General features: G+C 40.7%; 1 protein-coding gene across 4 annotated transcripts in view; it reads left to right on the top strand.

The window, feature by feature from the left end:
* Positions 1 to 19,023, top strand: part of Ss18 (SS18, nBAF chromatin remodeling complex subunit) — a 55,381-nt gene that overhangs the window by 9,901 nt on the left and 26,457 nt on the right. For 3 of the 4 annotated variants that reach the window (XM_026783545.1, XM_005355782.3, XM_005355780.3), the window contains exons 3-4: positions 1,940 to 2,024; positions 16,488 to 16,641. In XM_026783545.1, the coding sequence (XP_026639346.1) occupies positions 1,940 to 2,024; positions 16,488 to 16,641 (239 nt within the window). The remainder of the gene's footprint in view (positions 1 to 1,939; positions 2,025 to 16,487; positions 16,642 to 19,023) is intronic. The other variant, XM_026783546.1, reaches the window with a different exon arrangement.

The following is a 19,023-nucleotide window of genomic DNA, read 5'->3' as shown; positions in this document are numbered from 1 at the left end:
TTAAAAGATCTGATATTGAGCAGTTAGGTAAATATCTTGAAAATTTAAATGAGTTGTGTTTGTGTGTAGACATTTAGAGCTGCAGGGACTTTAAAGGCCTGCTGGAGCTCCTGTTGGGACACTGAAAGTGACTTTCTGAGGCTGGCTAGGCTAATCAGCGTACCCAAGCTTTGTTATGGTAATGTGTGGGCAAAGGCTTCAGGTTGGCATTTTTATTTGCCATGGTATAGTTGGTAGTCCTAGAAAGCTCACACTTGAGGATCATACCCACATTCTAAAACTCAGAAGAAAAAGTGTGTCCGATACCCAGAACCCACATGGTGGAAGGAGAGGAACTACTCTGGTCGAACCCAGGGCCCTCTTACTGCTCCTACCACCATGAATAAAAATTTAACATTTTTTGAGGGCTGGCCATGGTAGGACACTCCTTTAATCCCAGAATTTAGAGGTCAGAGGCCAGAATTGAGGCGGTTCTCTAAATTTGAGGCCAACCTACAGACTACAGAGGGAGTTCCAGGACAGTCAGGGCTACACAGAGAAACCCTGTCTCAAAAAAAAAAAGTCAAAACCAAAAAAGACTGTTTGATTGGTTTTGAATAGGGTAAGGTGGTATTAGTTCCATGCAAGACTTCTATAAAATTATAAAACAGTCCCAACTGCTGTTTACTGTCAGTCTTGTTTGAAGAATTCCAAAAACATAATTAAACATAGTAATCATTTATTGTCTGTGCTTACCCAAGGACCCTTACAAATGTCTCCTTTCAGATTAGGTGTATGTGAGGAGTGGGACTAAAAGTGTAGGCTTCTTAGTGTGGAAGCTTTTCCCGAAACGTGAAATCGGTGAGAACTATTTCAATCTGGATGTGAAATGAAATACTTCATTTATTTGAATAAATTCTTTTGACATTCATTTAAAATTTATAGCTAGTTTCTCTAATAACGGGTTTTTGGTGTTTGGGTTCTGTCTTGCTGCATTCCCAGGCTAGCCTGTGTTTCTGTACCAGCTTTGTCAAGTACAGGGGCCAAAGGCCTGTGTCCCATGCCTGCCCTCTGGAAAGGAGCTCTTGAAACTGGTACATTTTGGTGTAGGTTTTAAATTTGTATGTGTGGGGCTTGTTCTGCTCATGTACTGAGATCAGACAGGGATTTAGATCACTGCCAGTTTTTGGTTTTATATGAGTTAACTTTAAAAATTTTAAGGCAACTTTAATTATTAGACAGTGTTACCAAAAGCTATTTTTTCTACTTATATTTAACCATATAGCCCAAGTATTAAGAATTCACTTTATTGTTTTAAAGTGATTTGTTAATGATTTTAGTGTCCTATCATTTTGTTTATGTCTGCACTTGGGAAGCAGAGGCAGGTGGATCTCTGAGTTGCAGCTCGTCTGGGCTACATCGTGAGTTTCAGGTCAGTCAGGCCTATCTAATGAAACCCTGTCTGTAAACAATGAGCTACAACAAAAGCAGAAGGAAGCATGAGGGTGGGATGGCGTGGTAAGCATAGTTCACTGAACTTCTTTATTTCAGTTCTTGTAAAACCTAACATACTGTTTGTCTGACGCTGGGCGTCAGTTATTCTCTTGACCAGTTATGAAATCGTGTGTAATACCTCAGCAGTCTCTAAACCATAATTCCTCAGGCTACCGGTAAGGAGAGAGTAAGAGCTGCTAGCTCATAGCACTGGTTTACATATAAGTAAGGTATGTACACATAATACTAACTAAACCGTCTCTAGCATATGGTGAAATCACTCTGTGTTCCCATTATCTTAAATGTAGCATGTATCATTTGGAATTATTTTGCAGAGGAAAAGTTGAGGTTCTATTGATGTTCAGGTAACACATTTTTCATTAAGCTCTAAAAATAATTATAATGCTGCTTGTTTTTAAGTAGATAGGAAGATTTTTTAATATTGGTATTTGTTTTGTTTTAATAGGTATCAGCAGATGTTGCATACGAACCTGGTATACCTTGCTACAATAGCAGACTCTAATCAAAATATGCAGTCTCTCCTGCCAGCAGTAAGTCCCTTGAAAGTGTGTGAAGTCCATGTCTGTAGCTATGTGATTAACACAGCTGGTTTTGGTGATGCTGAGTTTTGTGTCCTAAGCCCTGGTTTACCCTGAGCACACACGCCTGTTGTACTCTCTAAGGGCCTTCCTGTCTTCACTCATCTGATTTGGATGTTTGAATTAATTCACCTAAAGCACTCGCTTCCCCAGGGAAGCTGTGTCCATTCACCTGTCTACCCTATCTATTTAGTTTTCTTTGGTTTTTGAGACAGGGTTTCTCTGTAATTTTAGAGCCTGTCCTGGAACTAGCTCTTGTAGACCAGGCTGGCCTCGGAACTCACAGAGATCTGCCTGCCTCTGCCTCCTGAGTGCTATTTAGTTTACTTTTAATTACTAAGTAAGTTGCTAATGTGTCTGGGATATTCCGTATCATTTCATGTTGAAATTAGAGCGGCGGGGCTGCGTCCCTGGCACCTGGCCGCCCCCACAGCTAGCTTTACCCGAAATAATTACACGGAAACTGTATTCTTTTAATCACTGCCTGACCCATTAGTTCCAGCCTCTTATGGCTAGCTCTTACATATTGATCTAACCCATTTCTATTATTCTGTGTGGCCCATGAGCTGACTTACCAGGAATGATCTTAACCTGCGTCTGCCTGGAGTGGGAGAATCATGGCGACTCTCTGTTCGGCTTCTTTCTCCCAGCATCCTGTTCTGTTTTCTCCACCTACCTAAGGATTGGCCTATGAAATGGGCCTAGGCAGTTTCTTTATTAATAAGAAATCACTCCCACATCAATTTCAGTATTAAACATTTGCATATGAATCTTCAACTCTCAGGACTGCCATCCTTCACAGCAAAACAAACTATTTTCTCAGCATCTTAGAATGTCACTTTACTCAACAAACCTTTGATTGATTGCTCATGTTCAGACAAAATCCTGGCGTTGTCATTGGTGGGTGTATCTGACAGTTTATCCATTTATATCTCCATTTACTTGTTGGGGAAACTGAGCCACGTGTTGTGCAGATTTTACCATACTCTGAATTCTGTCTCCCAGTTTTATAACATGGCCCTGCGTCTCAAACTGGTGGCACAGACTGATAATAGGGGAGAGCCTCCAAGCTGGGTTTGAAGTTACATCTGGGTACTATGGATCTTCTGTTGGATCATGTCAGGGTGATGCAGTACTTTCAGGATCCAAGATGTCAGACTTTTATGCCCAAGAAATAGAATCGTTTTTTTCCCAGGAGTTTTCTTTCATTTCCTCCTCATTCACTTGGGGATTAGTGCTCAAAGACCAATTTGAATGCATGGAACATTCATTATTTTAGATTTTCATGGTTATTGAGCATTTTTAGTAGACACAACCAGAAAAAAATGTTTTTAAGAATTTGAGATCTGAGTGGTGGTTCTACTTCCATAAATTATTTTAATTCATTGAGACAAGATCTCACTGTGTAGCCCTGACTGGCTCAAACTTTGCTATATAGACAAGGCTGGCGTAAGCTCCCAGAGACCCATCTGCCTCTGCTTCCTAAAGGCATGCACCACCATGCTCACCTCAGAAACTACTTTTACTGGATTCTTTTTTTTTTTTTTTCTTTTGGTTTTTCGAGACAGGGTTTCTCTGTGGTTTTGGAGCCTGTCCTGGAACTAGCTCTGTATAACAGGCTGGTCTCGAACTCACAGAGATCTGTCTGCCTCTGCCTCCCAAGTGCTGGAATTAAAGGTGTGCGCCACCACTGCCCGGCTTACTTTTACTGGATTTTGATTTTGTCGGTATCCCCTCTCTTCATCTATAAGTTTGTAGTTGATTGCTTTATAGTGCACTGAATAAGAACATAAGAGTACCCTGATAGTAAAATCCTTGACCTTAAGTAAGCTGCATCCTCCTGGGGATATTTAACACGTTTAGTTTTGAACATGAAATTGTTTGTATGGTTATTGCCTTAAACTTCATTACCCTTGAGTTGATTTCTCAGGACAGTGGGAGGCATTGGCTTGTTCTATTCACTTCCGAACAACTAGTTCTCTGTCTTAACATCTTTGGAAATGATTTTTTTTTTATTCTGGTTTATTTGACCACCTGTATCATTTATCAAGTGTTGGTATATGTGTGGATCTGTGTTGGACCTCTGTTGTGTTGGTCTTTCTAAATTAATTCCATGATCTTGTCACACCTGATAATACACCACTTCTTCCTTCTTTCCTCCTCAAGAGTACCCTGGCTACAATTAGCCTTCAGATGTCCATATAACTCAAATACCAGTATGTCAGGTTGTTATCCTGTCTAATACTGATGGGATTTTCATTATTACCTGGACTTAAGTCATTTTGGGAAGAATTGACACCTTACAGAAGAGTCTTTCAAATCAAGAGCGTTTTATGCTTTCCTTTTTCATTCCTTCAGTGTCTGAGTTTAGTTTCTGGCTTTCTCTCCTGAAGGATTTTTCTGCTTTCATTGGCATAGTACTATGCACACCATTCAGGGGTGTGTGCCCATATGCCACAGCACTCAGGACAGCCCTGCTCTTTCTACCTCTCCGTGAGTTCCAGTGATGGAATGGAGGTCCCAGGCTTGTTCTGCTGCCTGAGCACCTCTATCTACCTGTCTTTGTTTTTAAGCTTTGTTCTAATCTCATCTGCCATCTGCATGGAAATGCAGTGGATTTTCAGTCTTAGCCTCTTGGGCATTGCTGGCATTTGCTTTCTGTAGTCACAGTTTGTCATTTGTGAACAGGAATTCTGTTTGTTCCCTGCCAATTATGACACCTTTTGTTCTTGGTGATAATGTGGGATAACCTTGTCTGGTTCCTGATCTTAAAGGGAGAGTTTAACTGTTTGACCATTAAGATTTGCTCTAGTATTTTATAGATAACTTTTATCAAAATAAGCAAGTCCGCTTTGATTTCTGGTGTGCTAATTAAGAGTGTGTATCTTGACTGTATTGCACGTAGTGAGGTGAGCTTGTGCTTTCCTTCTTTAATCTCTCAGTGTGGTAACTTACACTGGAAAACTCACCAGTGAGTCCTGTTGACTTTCTTGTGTATACTCACCTGGTCATGGCCTTTCTTCTTCGCTTCTCTTCTTGAGATAGGACAGCTCATTGTAGCTGAAGTTGACCTGGAACTTGCTTTTTAGCCCAGGGTAGCCTTGGCACTAGGAATCCTGCTTTTACTTCCAAGGTGCTGGGATTACAGGTGTGTGGGTCTGTGTGTGCGCGCTTGTGATTTTTCTTTCTTATAGTGCTTCTGTCTGTTTATTGATTGTTGCAGGCTTTATAAAATGAAATTTTCTTGCTTTTTCTTAATCTGAAATAGTGTTTTAAATTTGACTTTTTAAATGGTTGGCAAGCTTCTGTAGAAAAGTATCTGAATCTAGTTTCCTTTGCATGAAAGTGTTTATATTTCTTTCAAGAAGGTAGGGAGTTTATTGTTTTATATTTTGTACATTGTCTATTTTGGTAAGATGTGCCTTTTGATATTTTAGTAGCATTTTAAATTTATTTCTATAAAGTTGATGAAATAATCTTTCTAATAACAGCAGGTTATATGGAGATCTTGAATTTTTGTATAATTTTATATTCTTGTGACTTCTGTCATTCTTGACACCCTTAAGTTACGATTTTTAAAATTTCTCTAAAGAATCAATTTTTGACTTTGATTTTTCTGTGTTGAAGTATTTTTCAAGCTTTTTGGACTTAGAATCCCATTGCATTATTATCCTCATTGTGTTATTAATACAGACAGTAGTCTAGGCTGGCCTCAAACTTACTGTGCAGTTCAAATGGCTTTAAGTCTGGTTCCAGGGAAGTGGACACTCGTCTGACCTTGGGTTCAAGGCATGCATACAGTGCATTGTTGGATGACACTGTTTTCTCAGGGAGGCACAGCATACACCTCTACTCACCCCAGGTAGGAACCCCATGTCAGACCAAAGTATGGATGCCACCGGAGTCCAGCTTGGTTGTGGTTATAAATAGGAGCAGAAAGACAAAGGCAGTTCCATCACCAAAGCTGCTGGCCACTATTTATTTGCTTTTCATTTAATTCACTTTGGGTACTGAGTTTCAGATAGTACAACAAAAAGTACAATAGTGTTTTATTTAATTATTTGTATGAAATTTTAACTTTATTAAAGGTAGTTATAAATGACTTGTATGTATAGAATGGAAGATTGGTCTATGAATAAAAATTGATAGTCTTATGTAATACCTTCAGTTTCTAGCCTACAATTTTTGGGTGATGTTACATTTAACTGAAAAACCCATGGGTGATAATTAATGGCTTTCCTTTTTTCCAAAAGCTTTAGCAAATTGATTTTAGTTTTTAAGTTCAATAAGTGTTCTAAGAGAGCCATAAAGGCCCTTTATGACTAAATTTAATAGAGCTTTTATCCATACAGTAAGTAAAGCAGAAGAATAAATGCTGTTGCTGTCGAACATTCGAAGACAGCCGTGTGTGTGTGTCGCTGTGTCACATCTGTTGATCTGCTCTTTTTCCCTCTGCCATTGTGTGGTGAATCCAGGGCCAGCACTCTGCTGCTGTGTCTTGCATGCATTTATGCATTGCATGTGGGTATATGCCAGGGTGCATATGTGGTGGTCAGGATCACCTTGGATATTGGCCCTCTAGACTAACAATCCTTTAAAAATTTCTCTGTTTCTGAAAAAGACACACATACTCTTCTATTCACAAAAAGATATAAAAATCCATGCACATAGGTCTGTCTCCTCCAGCATAGGATGACTCCCTTGCTGAGTGGTCCCTAATCTCTCAGAACTAGTAGTCTCATCTGCTGTGTAAAATACATTAAATATACACAGCATTTCTACAGTAATACAAAATGTTCTCTATAAAATATGCATGGAAGCCATCTTCAGTTATAAGCATTTAAGGTATGTAAAATTCTTATCCATTTTTTGAAGCAATCAAATCAATCTTTCTACATTGTTTTCTTATGCTAAAAACAATAAAACAAAAACCCTTCACCAGAAGATCAGGCAAATATTGATGCTTTAGTTTGTACTGAATCTAAAACACCCTTCAAAGAGACTTCATTTATATGTCTGCTCCTGTTTCTTCTATAACCCAGCTTTTGTAAGCTGCTACCCACTTGGGGTGAATTTTAATGAAACAGCTGTCTTGAGTCATTTCTGCTACTGTAAGTAACCCCTCACCCATATTCCATAAGTATCCCCAATAAAACATGCTGGTTCACCAAGTTGGACTTTGGTGGTATCTGTACTTTGGTCTATCATGGGCTCCCTCTCTGGGGTGAACAAGCAAATGTCTTGCATCTCCCTACGAAGTCTGTCCTATAACAGTCACAGACGAATCTTTTTCAAACTGTGTTGAAAGGTCTGTGGAGTACACAATAGACTCTTGTTTCACACTCAGGCAACAAAATCTTCATTTGGAAGTCATCTATTTCTAGGTGTCTTTCTTACTTTCATTCAGACCACCACACATGAAGATTTGATTTTGGATCCCAGCACCCACATGTAACCCAAGTGCCGTGGGGGAGGAGATGCAGATGGGTAGCAGCTAGCCTAACTCCAAGTGTAAGCCCCTGGAGCACACTAGTGGCCACGGCTTTCCCCTGAGGTCCTCAAACTGCCAGATTCCACCCATAGAACACTACTCTCCTAAAGCTGGACCCTGCCCCACCCTACAGAATAAAATCCACAAGCTCTGGGCTTGAAATCCCACTACTCCTCACCCCCCCAGAAACTCCATATAACCTGCCTTCTTCTGCTAACTCCCCTGCTGCTCCTTGCCCGAACAGAGGCAGCCACCCTCCTGATTCTTCCCCTCAGAAAAATCTCTTCTGTGAATTTTGTTGGGTGGTGTGGCTCCCGAATGCCAGGATACCTTTCCATTATACCTTCTGTATAATTGCTTACACTAGGTACAGTAATAAATCCTTCATTTAATTTTCTGTGTTCTTAGAGATGAGTCCCAGAGATTTAAATGTGCTTTGTGTTTCCCATAAGTGTATCCTCAGCCTGTTGTTTTGTTTATTTTGAAGTATATTCTAGAAAATTCTCCTGGGAAGAGGACCCCCCCCCATTTGCTTTCCTTATGTAAAATTAGGACACATGATGTCTATAATCCAACACTTGGGAGCCTTACTTAGGAGAGTCACTCTAGGACAACCTGGCCTACAAAAGTAGACATCATCTTAATGACTGTTCATTAATTAGAATGTTGAAGTTGGATAAACTCGGGTAGTCAGAACTGAGGTGAAGTATAATATTTGGTTTGAAGTACTTGCTCTCATGAATGAGGAAGATTGAGTTGATCGGGAACCTGGTACTAAAACCAAGGAGAGTCCAATAGATGAGCGCCTGGAGCCTAGGAAGTTTCTGAGAGTGGTCATCCTGCAGATGTAGGTGGGAGCATTAACTGTGGAAGGTCGCCCAGTCAAAATTGAGCTTCCTTCCTTCTTTCTTTCTTTCTTTCTTTCTTTCTTTCCTTCCTTCCTTCCTTCCTTCCTTCCTTCCTTCCTTCCTTCCTTCCTTCCTTCCTTCCTTTTTCTTTCTGCTTTCTAGTTTGGGAGTAAGGATAATCTAGTTTTGGAAATTAACTGATGATACTTAACACCTGAATTTCTATTCAATACTGCTTATGATAGCATCCTGAAATTTATTGTGCGAATGAGTGAATATGAGAGACATTCCTAAGCTGTTTAAGATGAATGTATGTGTATGTATTAAATATGATGAATATATATATATGCACATAGGTATGGTATATACCTATATGTGTGTGTGTTCACTTTTGAAAGACTGAGTGAGGGCCGGAAAGTAAAGGAAGTGTGCCAGCGGTGGCTGTGCGGCCTGTCTCAGTGCATGACGAGGCTCTTGTTTGTGGGTCTAGCTCTTAGCAGCTTTAGGCAGCGTTTTGTGTACACTTATCTCTTCTTGTTGCTAGTTTTGATTCTTAGGTTTCTGTGTCGTTTTAGTGCCTCCTTGTGGGGAGCTTTATTAATGCCAATTATACTAAGAATAAGGAAGCTAAAGCTTTTGCTTTGTTGTATATTTATATTCGAAAGCGATATTGAAGGTAATTTGATACACTGACTTATAATTTTATGGTAAACTGAAATTTTGAGCTCATTAATTTATTAACTGTATATAGTTTACAATATGTCAGGCTGTAGTAATTAGTACTTTTGAAGTGTCAGTGAGCAAAACAGCCAGAAACCACCACGGTCTTGTTCTGTCTTCCATCAGGCAAGGCAGGTTTAGTAAAAGATCGGGTAGGGTGTTGAAAGATAGTAAGCTATGGAGAGGGAAGGAAAGAGCAGAAATCATGTATTGGGGACAGTATTGCAGGATGGGATGTGCAAAGTGGAAGGAAGCTGCACCTCACTGAGAAACTGTGTCTTATTGAGGGAACAGGATGAAGGCAAGGGCCAGTATATACAGTAACTGAAGTGGCATGTCAACAGAAGATTGCTTTTTTGATTCTAAGGACTTGGGTGTATACTCTGAAAATTAAAGCTTTTAGAGAGTTTTGAGAAGTTGTTCCATTTTAATAAGATCCTGTGCAGACTGGAAAGGATGGTACAAAAGGGGGTGGGTTGAAGGGAATCAGGAGGCAACTGTTATACCCCAGAGATGGCAATAGCTGCACCAGGGCGATGGTCCAGGAAGCAGTAGACATGGTTACATCCCAGGTGTAGAGTAGAGGCCAGAGCGTGTGCTGAGAGTATAATGCCAGTGGGGACGAGAAAGAGCTGTTGGGATGGCTCCACTGTTTTCAGGGTAGAACTGCCTTCACCCAGACTTGGGAGATTCTCATCTGGGAGATTTCCAGAAGAGGTGAAGAAGCAGTGAGGGATAGGAGGAAGGTTAGCAGAAGAGCACCTGTGCGCGTGCACAAGGCCCTGGCTTAGATCAATTAGATTCCCAGCACTGGGGAAAACAATTTCATATCATCTCTCAAATATTTATCAAGTTGATTCGATCATTGGAGGCGTCAACAATTAGCAAATAATGTGATCGTGGCCCGTACCCTTATGTAACCTGCTGCATAGTAGAGTTACAGAGACAGGCGTGGGAATTAGAATTGGACTCAGAAATGAAGAAATGTTTAGGATGTTGGGAGTAGGCAGTGGGAGCTCAGTAATTCTCATCCTAGGAATGGTAGAAAATAAAGTAACCTTTGACATATAATTCACTCAAAGTAAACCCATCCTTTGAAGTGTTCAGATGAGTTTCCATAATTCCATGTGATTGTTAATTGTGAGAACCATGCTATAATCCCCAGAGTTTCTAGCGTCCCTTTCTTGGCTAGTTTTTAATTCCTTGAACTTTTTGTAATTGATTGTAGGAATTTTTAAAATAAAACCTGAGCCTGAAAGCCAGAGCTCTGCCATGGAAGAGTAGTCTGTGATCTCTGTCTCTCTCACATGCCCTTTGCTTGTAATGGCATTGTTGTTTGGTTCTCATTTTCCTTTAACAAGGTTATGAAGATATGCCTATATTTTCTTAAAAGTTTATTCAGTAGTTGGTGGGTGTGAATTAGTAGCAGCTGACCAGCATGCGTGAGGGTCCTAGGTTCAGTTTCTGGTAGGACAAGAGAAGTTCACCCATGATCTATCACATATCACACTGTTGCTTCGGTACCACTTACTGGAGACTGTTCCTTGACCACTGAATGATCAATTCTCTATTCTCTTTTCTCAGTCTTTTTAATCTGTCCTTGCACCAACCACATGGTCTTATTATTGTACCTTCTAGTTAAGTCTTTATATTTGCTACTAATTGTTGTTAAGATTGCTATGGTGATTCTAAACCTTTTTCATGTACTAGTAAATGTTGGAATGAGTTTGTGAATTCAGGAGAAAAGCCAGCTGTGGTTTTGATATGTGTTACATGGCATCTGTAGGTTAACATTAGGGAAATCTATTATCTTATGCATTGAATGAAGATGGCATGTCCTTCTGTTGGAGTTTTCAGTTGCTCTTAACAATGTTTCTCTATAAAGATGTTGTACATCTCTTCTTAGGTTAAATGCTACCAGTTGATATTTTCATTTTCAATTTGTGGAAATAAACAGTAACATAGTTGATGTATGTGTCTTCTCATTCTACATGTGTGCACATGTGTGTGCTCAGTCCTGTATCTGAGGAAACTATGATGTGGTTTCCTTTCCCAGTCTTCTGTCATTGTTGCTTTTTTTCTAGTTACTTCTGACTTTGATTTGCTTTTTGGTTTATCAGTATTAGTAAATATTTTTGTTTTATTCTTGAACCACAGGGACATGAGTGCAATATTTCATTAATAAGATGATGTTGGTTATAAACTTTTTGTATATTAGTTTTATTTGGGTGTGAATGCCTCTTTTGTTCTTTTAAAAAAGAATGGTTATATTCTATGTGAGTGGGACGGGGTTGTGATCACCATGGTGTACTGTGGGAAATGGGTCAAACTTGAGCGTTTTCTTCTACCTTGAATGGATTCTTGGGGTCTTACTGTGGTCATCAGCCTTTCACTGTGGGGCTCAGGCACCCTGACCTTCTGAGCCACCTGGTTTCTCTTCCTAGCTCTCTGTAGACTTCACTTTGCTAGTTTGGAGCTTTTTGTCCTCGTTCACAGTCCTGCTGACCTGCATTCCTACAGTGAAGCCCATTGTCCACCATTCTAGACTTGATTTGCTCGTGGTGTGTTCAGGTTTGTAATGTCTGTAAATTGTCTTCTGAAATACCTCCGTCAGAGTGTGATGGCCTCATAACGAATTGGCATCTGCTCTCTTAGTTTTATTTCTCAACGGTTACATATATATGGATTTCCATATGGTATTTTTTTATTCCTAAGTAATTTATGTATGAAACAATAATAAAAGCTCACAAGAGATTTCTTCAGAAAAGATTTAAAAATATGGATCAAGTTTTTTAATAGAACATTTTTCAAATTTACCTCCCCACTTCCTTCCTTTTTTGGTGCTGGTAGCTGAATCCAGGGTCACACGGTGTATAATAGTGCCCTACTGCTGAGCCACACACAGCTCTCAGACTTGCTGTATTTTGTGTCCGTTTCCTTAAGCTACATATTTCAGATGCTTTGTCTACTTCATCTGGATTATCAGACACCTGTTAAAGTTGTTCTGAAGGTCTCTAGCTGTCTCTTAGTCTGTTGAGTGTTAGTTGCTGCCTGACCCTTAGTTTCTGTAAAATTTGTATGTTCTCTTTTTTCTTGATAATTCCTGCTAAGGGTTGTTGGTTATTGGTAGTCTAAAGAATCAGAGTTTGATTTTCTTTAAACCGCAAACTACCATCTGTATAATCTTGCTGTATCTCATGGTTCTGGGTCCTTTTTGAACCAGGATCTTAAAGTTGTGATAAGAAGTGCACAGCTCTACGGTCATTCCTGCTGTTGGGTGTCTGGGTTCATCCCGGAGAGTGTCCTCTTTTCCTTCTGGTACCCATGGCTCAGCCCCTCTTATGTCATCGTTATTGTGAATGTTAATAGTCATTTCTGTTAGTTGATATATTTACTAATTCATTCATTCCTCCATACACTTTCAAACATGTGCTCCTCTATAGTTATTTACTGTTTAAAAGGTTCACGGAATTTCTTCCTGTATATGAGAGTTTGCCTACGTGCTTGCACTTTCTTTGTTTCTCTTGTCCTCGGAGGCAGAAAAGTTGTCTGGTCCCCTGGAGCTGGAGCTTACAGGTTGGGAACAGAACTCATGTCTGCACTGGTTAGCTGTGTTTACAGACCCTGGTTATTTTTCAGTGAACCTCTTTCTTGTAACAAATTCTAGCTTTTGCTCACCTTAAAGAATTTTTATTTCATCCTCAGGATGGAGAGAAGAGTGTTTTGTCTTCGTGTGGAGTTGTGGCTGGTTTGTTATCGCTCTGTGTGTTTCTTTGCGCTTCACAGGAGTCGTTGCTTAGCTTTGGGAAGCTCAGCCAGGATCTCCTGCTCTGTTCTCTTCTGTTCTCTAACTCCAGGTAGATGTTGTATGGGCTTTTGCACTTTGTGCTGGCCTCAACCCCAGGGCCTTTTGTGTGCTAGACACGCTCTTAACAATAGTTCTGTCCCCAGCTCATGGGCACTCCTTTGGTTTGTTTGTCTTGTCCCTCTTGTACGTCTCCGTTTATAAATCACATCCCAGACCTGTTCTGTTGTTTCTAACTATTGCTGTCTTAATTTCTGTGATTTTATTTCTAATTCAGGGATTTACACCTGACTTTCTTATAGGACTTTACAGAAATTCTCCATTTTCCTGATTTTTTTGTTTTTTTTTCTCCCGTTTTTGCTAATATCAAACATGGTTACTTTTAAGTTTTTGACAACTCAAAAATTTGAATGCTTTACATGTCTTTATTATTTATAGAATTAGGGAGGTTGTTTAACCTGTAAAGGTGCCAAGCCTAACAATCTGAATTTGATTCCTGGGACCCACATTATGAAAGGAGAGAACCAGCTCTCTCCGATTGCATTCTGACAATTCCCCCCTATCCCCGATGCACATATAAAAAAAAATAAAAATTTAAAACTTTACTATTATCCTCTGATTTGTTTAGTCCTTTTGGATTGAAGTAAAATTTCTATAAAACAGTCTCTCTGTTGGCCATTGTAAAGCACACAGCCTTTACCATTACACTGTGTCATTTCACACACAAAACACAACAGTTCCCATCTGCGCTGGACAGCTGGCTCAGTGGCTAAAAGCATGAGCTGGTTTTGTGAAAGACCTGGGTTTAGTTTCCACACCCGAGAGGCAGCCACAGCATCTGTAGCTCCAGTTCCCATGTATCCAATGCTTTATTCTGGTCTCCTTGGACACCAGGCAGGCATGTGGTATACATATGTATTTTATACATATAGGCTAAACACCTATACATTAGAAAAGGAGAATTCTTAAAAAAGAAAAACCTGTGTCTGATGCCACTAAATCAGTTCTCCTTTTTACGACTCACTGGCAACAACTAATCTGCTGTTTGCCTCTATTTGCTGACCTGGCATTTGTAAAGATGGAGTCACGTGACAGCCTCTTGTGTAGCCTCCTTCACTTGGTGTCTTTTGGGCTCACCCTGGTAAGCATATACTGTAGTGTTTCTGTGTGATGACTTTCCATGTTTGTTTATCCGTTCGCTGCTGGCAGGTATTACATTCACTTCACCTGGGGGTTCTTTTGAGGGATGCCTTAGTGGGTGTTTTATCTGCAAGTTTTGCAGTGTATGTACAAGAGTTGAAATTGCTAGATTCAGTGCTGAGTTGGTATTAAGCTTTGTTGAGATTTGCCCTGGAGCCTGCACTTTTTTTTACACCCCTACCTAGTCTCTGAATGTTTCTGTCCCTCTAATACTTGCTGCTTTGTCTAGTTTTTACTTTGCTATTGTTACAGCTGTCCTGCTGGTGTTGGGTGTTTACTCCTGCTTTTCATAATGCCCTGTGAGTTTTCTTTTCTTTTTTTTCTTTTTTTAAACAGAACGTCAGGCTTGTGGCTGAAGATTCCAGCAGTACACTTCTGTGTTATTTCTTCCGAAGGGAGTCATTTGCCTTCAGTGTTGAAATACCAGGGATAATCTTAAATTTAGTGAGGCTCGAGTTAGACTTGTTAGGACCAGTCTTGGGGTTCGACCTTAGTCTAAGAGGAGCCTTGAGTCCCCTCCAGTCCTCTATGAAAGCCCTCTGACTTGGTGGCCCCACACTCCAGCAGTTAGCTAGCTCCCAGCATCTACTTCCCTCTGTCTCTTCCAGGCTACCAGTTTCCCCTTCACATGGTTCTGCTCTTGATGTTTTATACTTAAATTTTCTTTTTTCTGCTTGTCAAAGATTCCAAACATCTATTTCTTTCTACTGGGGCTCTTCCTGTACACAGCACAGCAGAGGAAAAGGCCAAAGGCATTGTGTGGTCTTACATTTGACTCTTTCTGGTGGGCTAGCCTTCAGTTTCTCTTCAGCTTGCTTTTGTTTCCCAGCACTTTATGACTTATGATCAAGCGTGTTTGTTTGTTATGCCTTGTAATGATAATAGTGATCCAGGATGTGTTATAGATTGAATGGCAAAGAGTTAATCAGATTTGTAAGTGATGGATAATAATTAAAACTAAGAATTGTGATTTGTTTCTTTTTTCTTTTTAAATCAGAACCAAATTGTTAAGTGTGTAATGATACAAGTTAAACAAAGACATGAATATGAGATTTTAAAATTTTTACTAAAGATTAGTGATCTGGATTTACTGATAAATTAAAGCTGGGTGGTGGTGTTGCTTGCTAATCCCAGCACTCTGGAGGCAGAGGCCGGGGAATCTCTGTGAGTTCAAGGACAGCCTGGTCTACAAGGCTAGTTCCAGGATAGGCTCCAAAGCTACAGAGAAACCCTGTCTTGGGGAGAGAGAGGGAGGAAAGAAAAAAGTGTTTTTGTTTGTTTGTTTGTTTGTTTGTTTTCCAAACACTGCCTGGAGATGGTGGTGCATACTTTAGTCCCAGCACTCAGGAGGCAGAGGCAGGTGAATAGTGTGGGATTGAGGCCAGGCTGGTCTGCAAAAATAGAAAGAACCAATATTTCTGCAACTGTTAGCGATTCATTAACAATGAGTCTTCTGATGTGTGCCAAGTGCTGCTGTGTTCAGATCTGAAAGCTGCATTAGAGGTGACAGATATGGTGGGCTGCTGAAGAGGCCATCAGCAGAAGGTCTGGAAGGAGGAAGGAGAGACAGCAGAAGAGAGGTGTAGGCCTTAGTAGTGTGTATCTTACACCTTTGTAACCTGCAGACTGAAAATGAGGGCTTGGAAAGAAACTAACCAGCCATTTGCCTTTTTCACCTAAGAAGTGGGACAGAGTGTTGAAGATCTTTGTGTGTGTGTGTGTGTGTGTGTGTGTGTGTGTTGCCTTTAACCCTTTTGTGAGCTCTCATATTTAGTGAGTAGTTGTGTTCAATAATTTCAAAAGTTTGTCAGAGGCGTCCTTTAGAGGCCCCTGTCTGGGTCCCCTTTCCTAGCCCTTGACGGGCGCAGAAATAAGCTGAGCTGTTGGCCATTCTTTCACGGCCAGTGCTCATCCTCTAAGTAGAAGACATTGTTCTTTCTCGCTCTGTTTGTGTACTGTGCTGTTGTTATCTCATTTGCAGGTAAAAGTCTACCATTAATAAACTTCCAACTATGTTCATAATGAAAAGACACTTAGGTTTTGAATGTAATTTAAATAATAGACACATTAGAGATCGTCAATAAATGAAGTCTGTATAGCCTATTAGAAAATTTCATTTCACTGTGAGATTGTATACGTTAGAGCACACTTTAACTGTAGTCTACTTTCCAAGCACTTGAGGTTGTGAGGGATATTAAATATGATTTTAATAAGTCCATCATTAAGATACATTACAAGACATTGATATGCATTTATTGTTTTGTTTGTATTCAGTTTACTAATATAGACAGCAGCCATTCCATATGAATTTTTTCTGTTTCTCTTGCTTTACTAAAGCTGTCTTCTTTCAGCCGCCCACACAGAATATGCCCATGGGTCCTGGAGGGATGAGTCAGAGCGGCCCTCCGCCCCCGCCCCGATCTCACAACATGCCTTCAGATGGAATGGTGGGTGGGGGCCCTCCTGCCCCACACATGCAGAACCAGATGAACGGCCAGATGCCTGGTAAGTTTTCTCCTCTAAGACATTAACACCAGAGTTGCTTAGCAACTGAAACGACATGGGGGCTCAGGGGACACTAGATTGTTGATGACAAAACTGCTTTGAATGCCCCCGAGTCCAGGCTCTCTTCGAGTTTGTTAGCTGCAGAGCGACGTGACCTGTATTCAGTGCTTATCAGGCCGCCCTTGGGCTTCGGTGTAGCTGACACACAGCATTCCTCGGATGAACAGAACTGGCTAAATTTAGTCTGTCTGAAACTCTGCAATACAGTTGGCTTTAGGAGCTTTTGGGGACGAAAGGGATTTTGCCATGGCTTAAGAATTTAAGGCCTGTTCATGAAAAGAACCATGACATTTATTTACCTAAAAACGTATTGATCTCTCAGAAATAGGAACACTGCAAAAGGCCTGGGTACAGGAGCGGAACTGTCCCCGAGGGGCTGGTGTATTTAATATTTCCTTGCAGATAGTTCTGAAGCCAAATCTAGATTCTTGTTGTACATATGTTTATAGAGTATCATTAAAATGGAAATTGATTTAGGACAGTGTTAAAAACTGAAAAGTAATATAAGCTCTCTTAATAGTGAGCCGTTCCATTTATCCATTTTAACCCTAGAATCAGTATAATAGTGATCTTTTTAGGCTACTTGGGTATTTATCTACTGAACCTTCTGCCAAAAAGTATCCTTAAACTATTTTTGTTTTTATAATAGTCTATAGCATAAGTTTTGATAAAGCGTACTCTACCTTTAATGTGAGAATATTTTTACTTTCCAAAGACTAAGATATTTTCATTAGCAGAGTTGAAAAGAGCACCATTCAATTAGCAATAGAGTAAATTGGAACAGCGGAACCATTTTTATTATTGACCTGGATAGTTGATGTGCTCAGAACAGTCTCTGACTGGTTGTGTACCCAAGGATTTAGTAAAAGAACCAAAGAGGATAACGCTGAGTTGAAGAGACAAGGTAACGTGATTTAGAAGATCGGTGTGCTGCTGTTACTGTAGGAGCCAAATGGTCTTTCTCCGCTTCTCCTCCCTCACAGCATGGAGGTAGGAGTATAGGCAGTTAGACTGTAGTTGAGAGAAAGCTTCTTGCCACGTCCGTGTGTGGCTCTCTAGGACACGCACGCCACTTTAGAATTGAGACACAGTGCTAGTCCAGGTTAGCCCGTTGGGAGCTTTGTGGTAGAACCTTTGATTAGAACTCGTTCCTAACTCTCCAGATGACAGTGAGGCCTAAGATCAAGTAAACAGCTGAGAAACATGCAATTATTGTTAATTTAATATCTTGGTTTACTTATAAAGCCAAATAAAGGTATGTCCTTTTTTATTAACAATTTTGAAATGCTTATTATGTACGTGGATGTGTCATGTGGATAGTCAGGAAAATCGAGGAACTAGCTGTCCGCCTTTCTGAGGCAGGATCTCGTGCACTCTGGGCTCAGGCTAGCTCTCCCGTGGACTCTCTGCTCTCTGGGCTCAGGCTAGCTCACCCGTGGACTGACTCTGCACTCTGGGCTCAGGCTAGCTCACCCGTGGACTGGCTCTCTGCTCTCTGGGCTCAGGCTAGCTCACCCGTGGACTCTCTGCTCTCTGGGCTCAGGCTAGCTCACCCGTGGACTGACTCTCTGCTCTCTGGGCTCAGGTTAGCTCACCCGTGGACTGGCTCTCTGCACTCTGGGCTCAGGCTATCTCACCCGTGGACTGACTCTCTGCACTCTGGGCTCAGGCTATCTCACCTGTGGACTGACTCTCTGCACTCTGGGCTCAGGCTAGCTCACCTGTGGACTCTGCCTCTCTCCATGTCATTGCAGGAGTGTTGAGATTTCAGGTGTGTGCCACTGCATCTGACTATGTAGATTCCCAATGTGGAACTCAGATCAGCAGGCTTGCACAGCAGTGAATACTCTCACCTGCTAAGGCAAATCCATAAATAACTTTCTATGAACAAAGATTGTCAACTAATGATGCGATTGTCTAGAATACCACAGAGCTTCTAAAACAGTAATTTCTAAATACCCAGTACTATCTTAAAAGAACATTTACTGTTTGGTGTAAGAGAAATTGGAAGACCAATAGCTTATATTTCTCCCATCTGTTTTGAATTTCCTAGTAGTTTTTTGTTTGTGTTGAGACAGGGTTCCTTTGTGTAATCCTGGCTGGCCTGGAACTCATCCGTAGACCATGTTAATGACAAGATTTTCTTTGATTTGCTTTTGTTAAGCCTTGAAAGTAAAAGTAAGTTCACACTCCTGTGGAACCAAAATCAAAAGGCACAGGTGTTTCTGCATGCTTGCTTCTTCAGATGCTTAGTTCTGGGTCTGGGGAGAAAGGAAAAGAGGCTCCTGTAATTTCTAGTTCCCTCCCCTCCCCTCCCCTCCC

Source organism: Microtus ochrogaster, chromosome 18, assembly GCF_000317375.1.
Source record: "Microtus ochrogaster isolate Prairie Vole_2 chromosome 18, MicOch1.0, whole genome shotgun sequence".
Classification (NCBI taxonomy): Eukaryota; Metazoa; Chordata; class Mammalia; order Rodentia; family Cricetidae; genus Microtus; species Microtus ochrogaster.
This window is presented reverse-complemented; position numbering and strand designations above follow the sequence as displayed.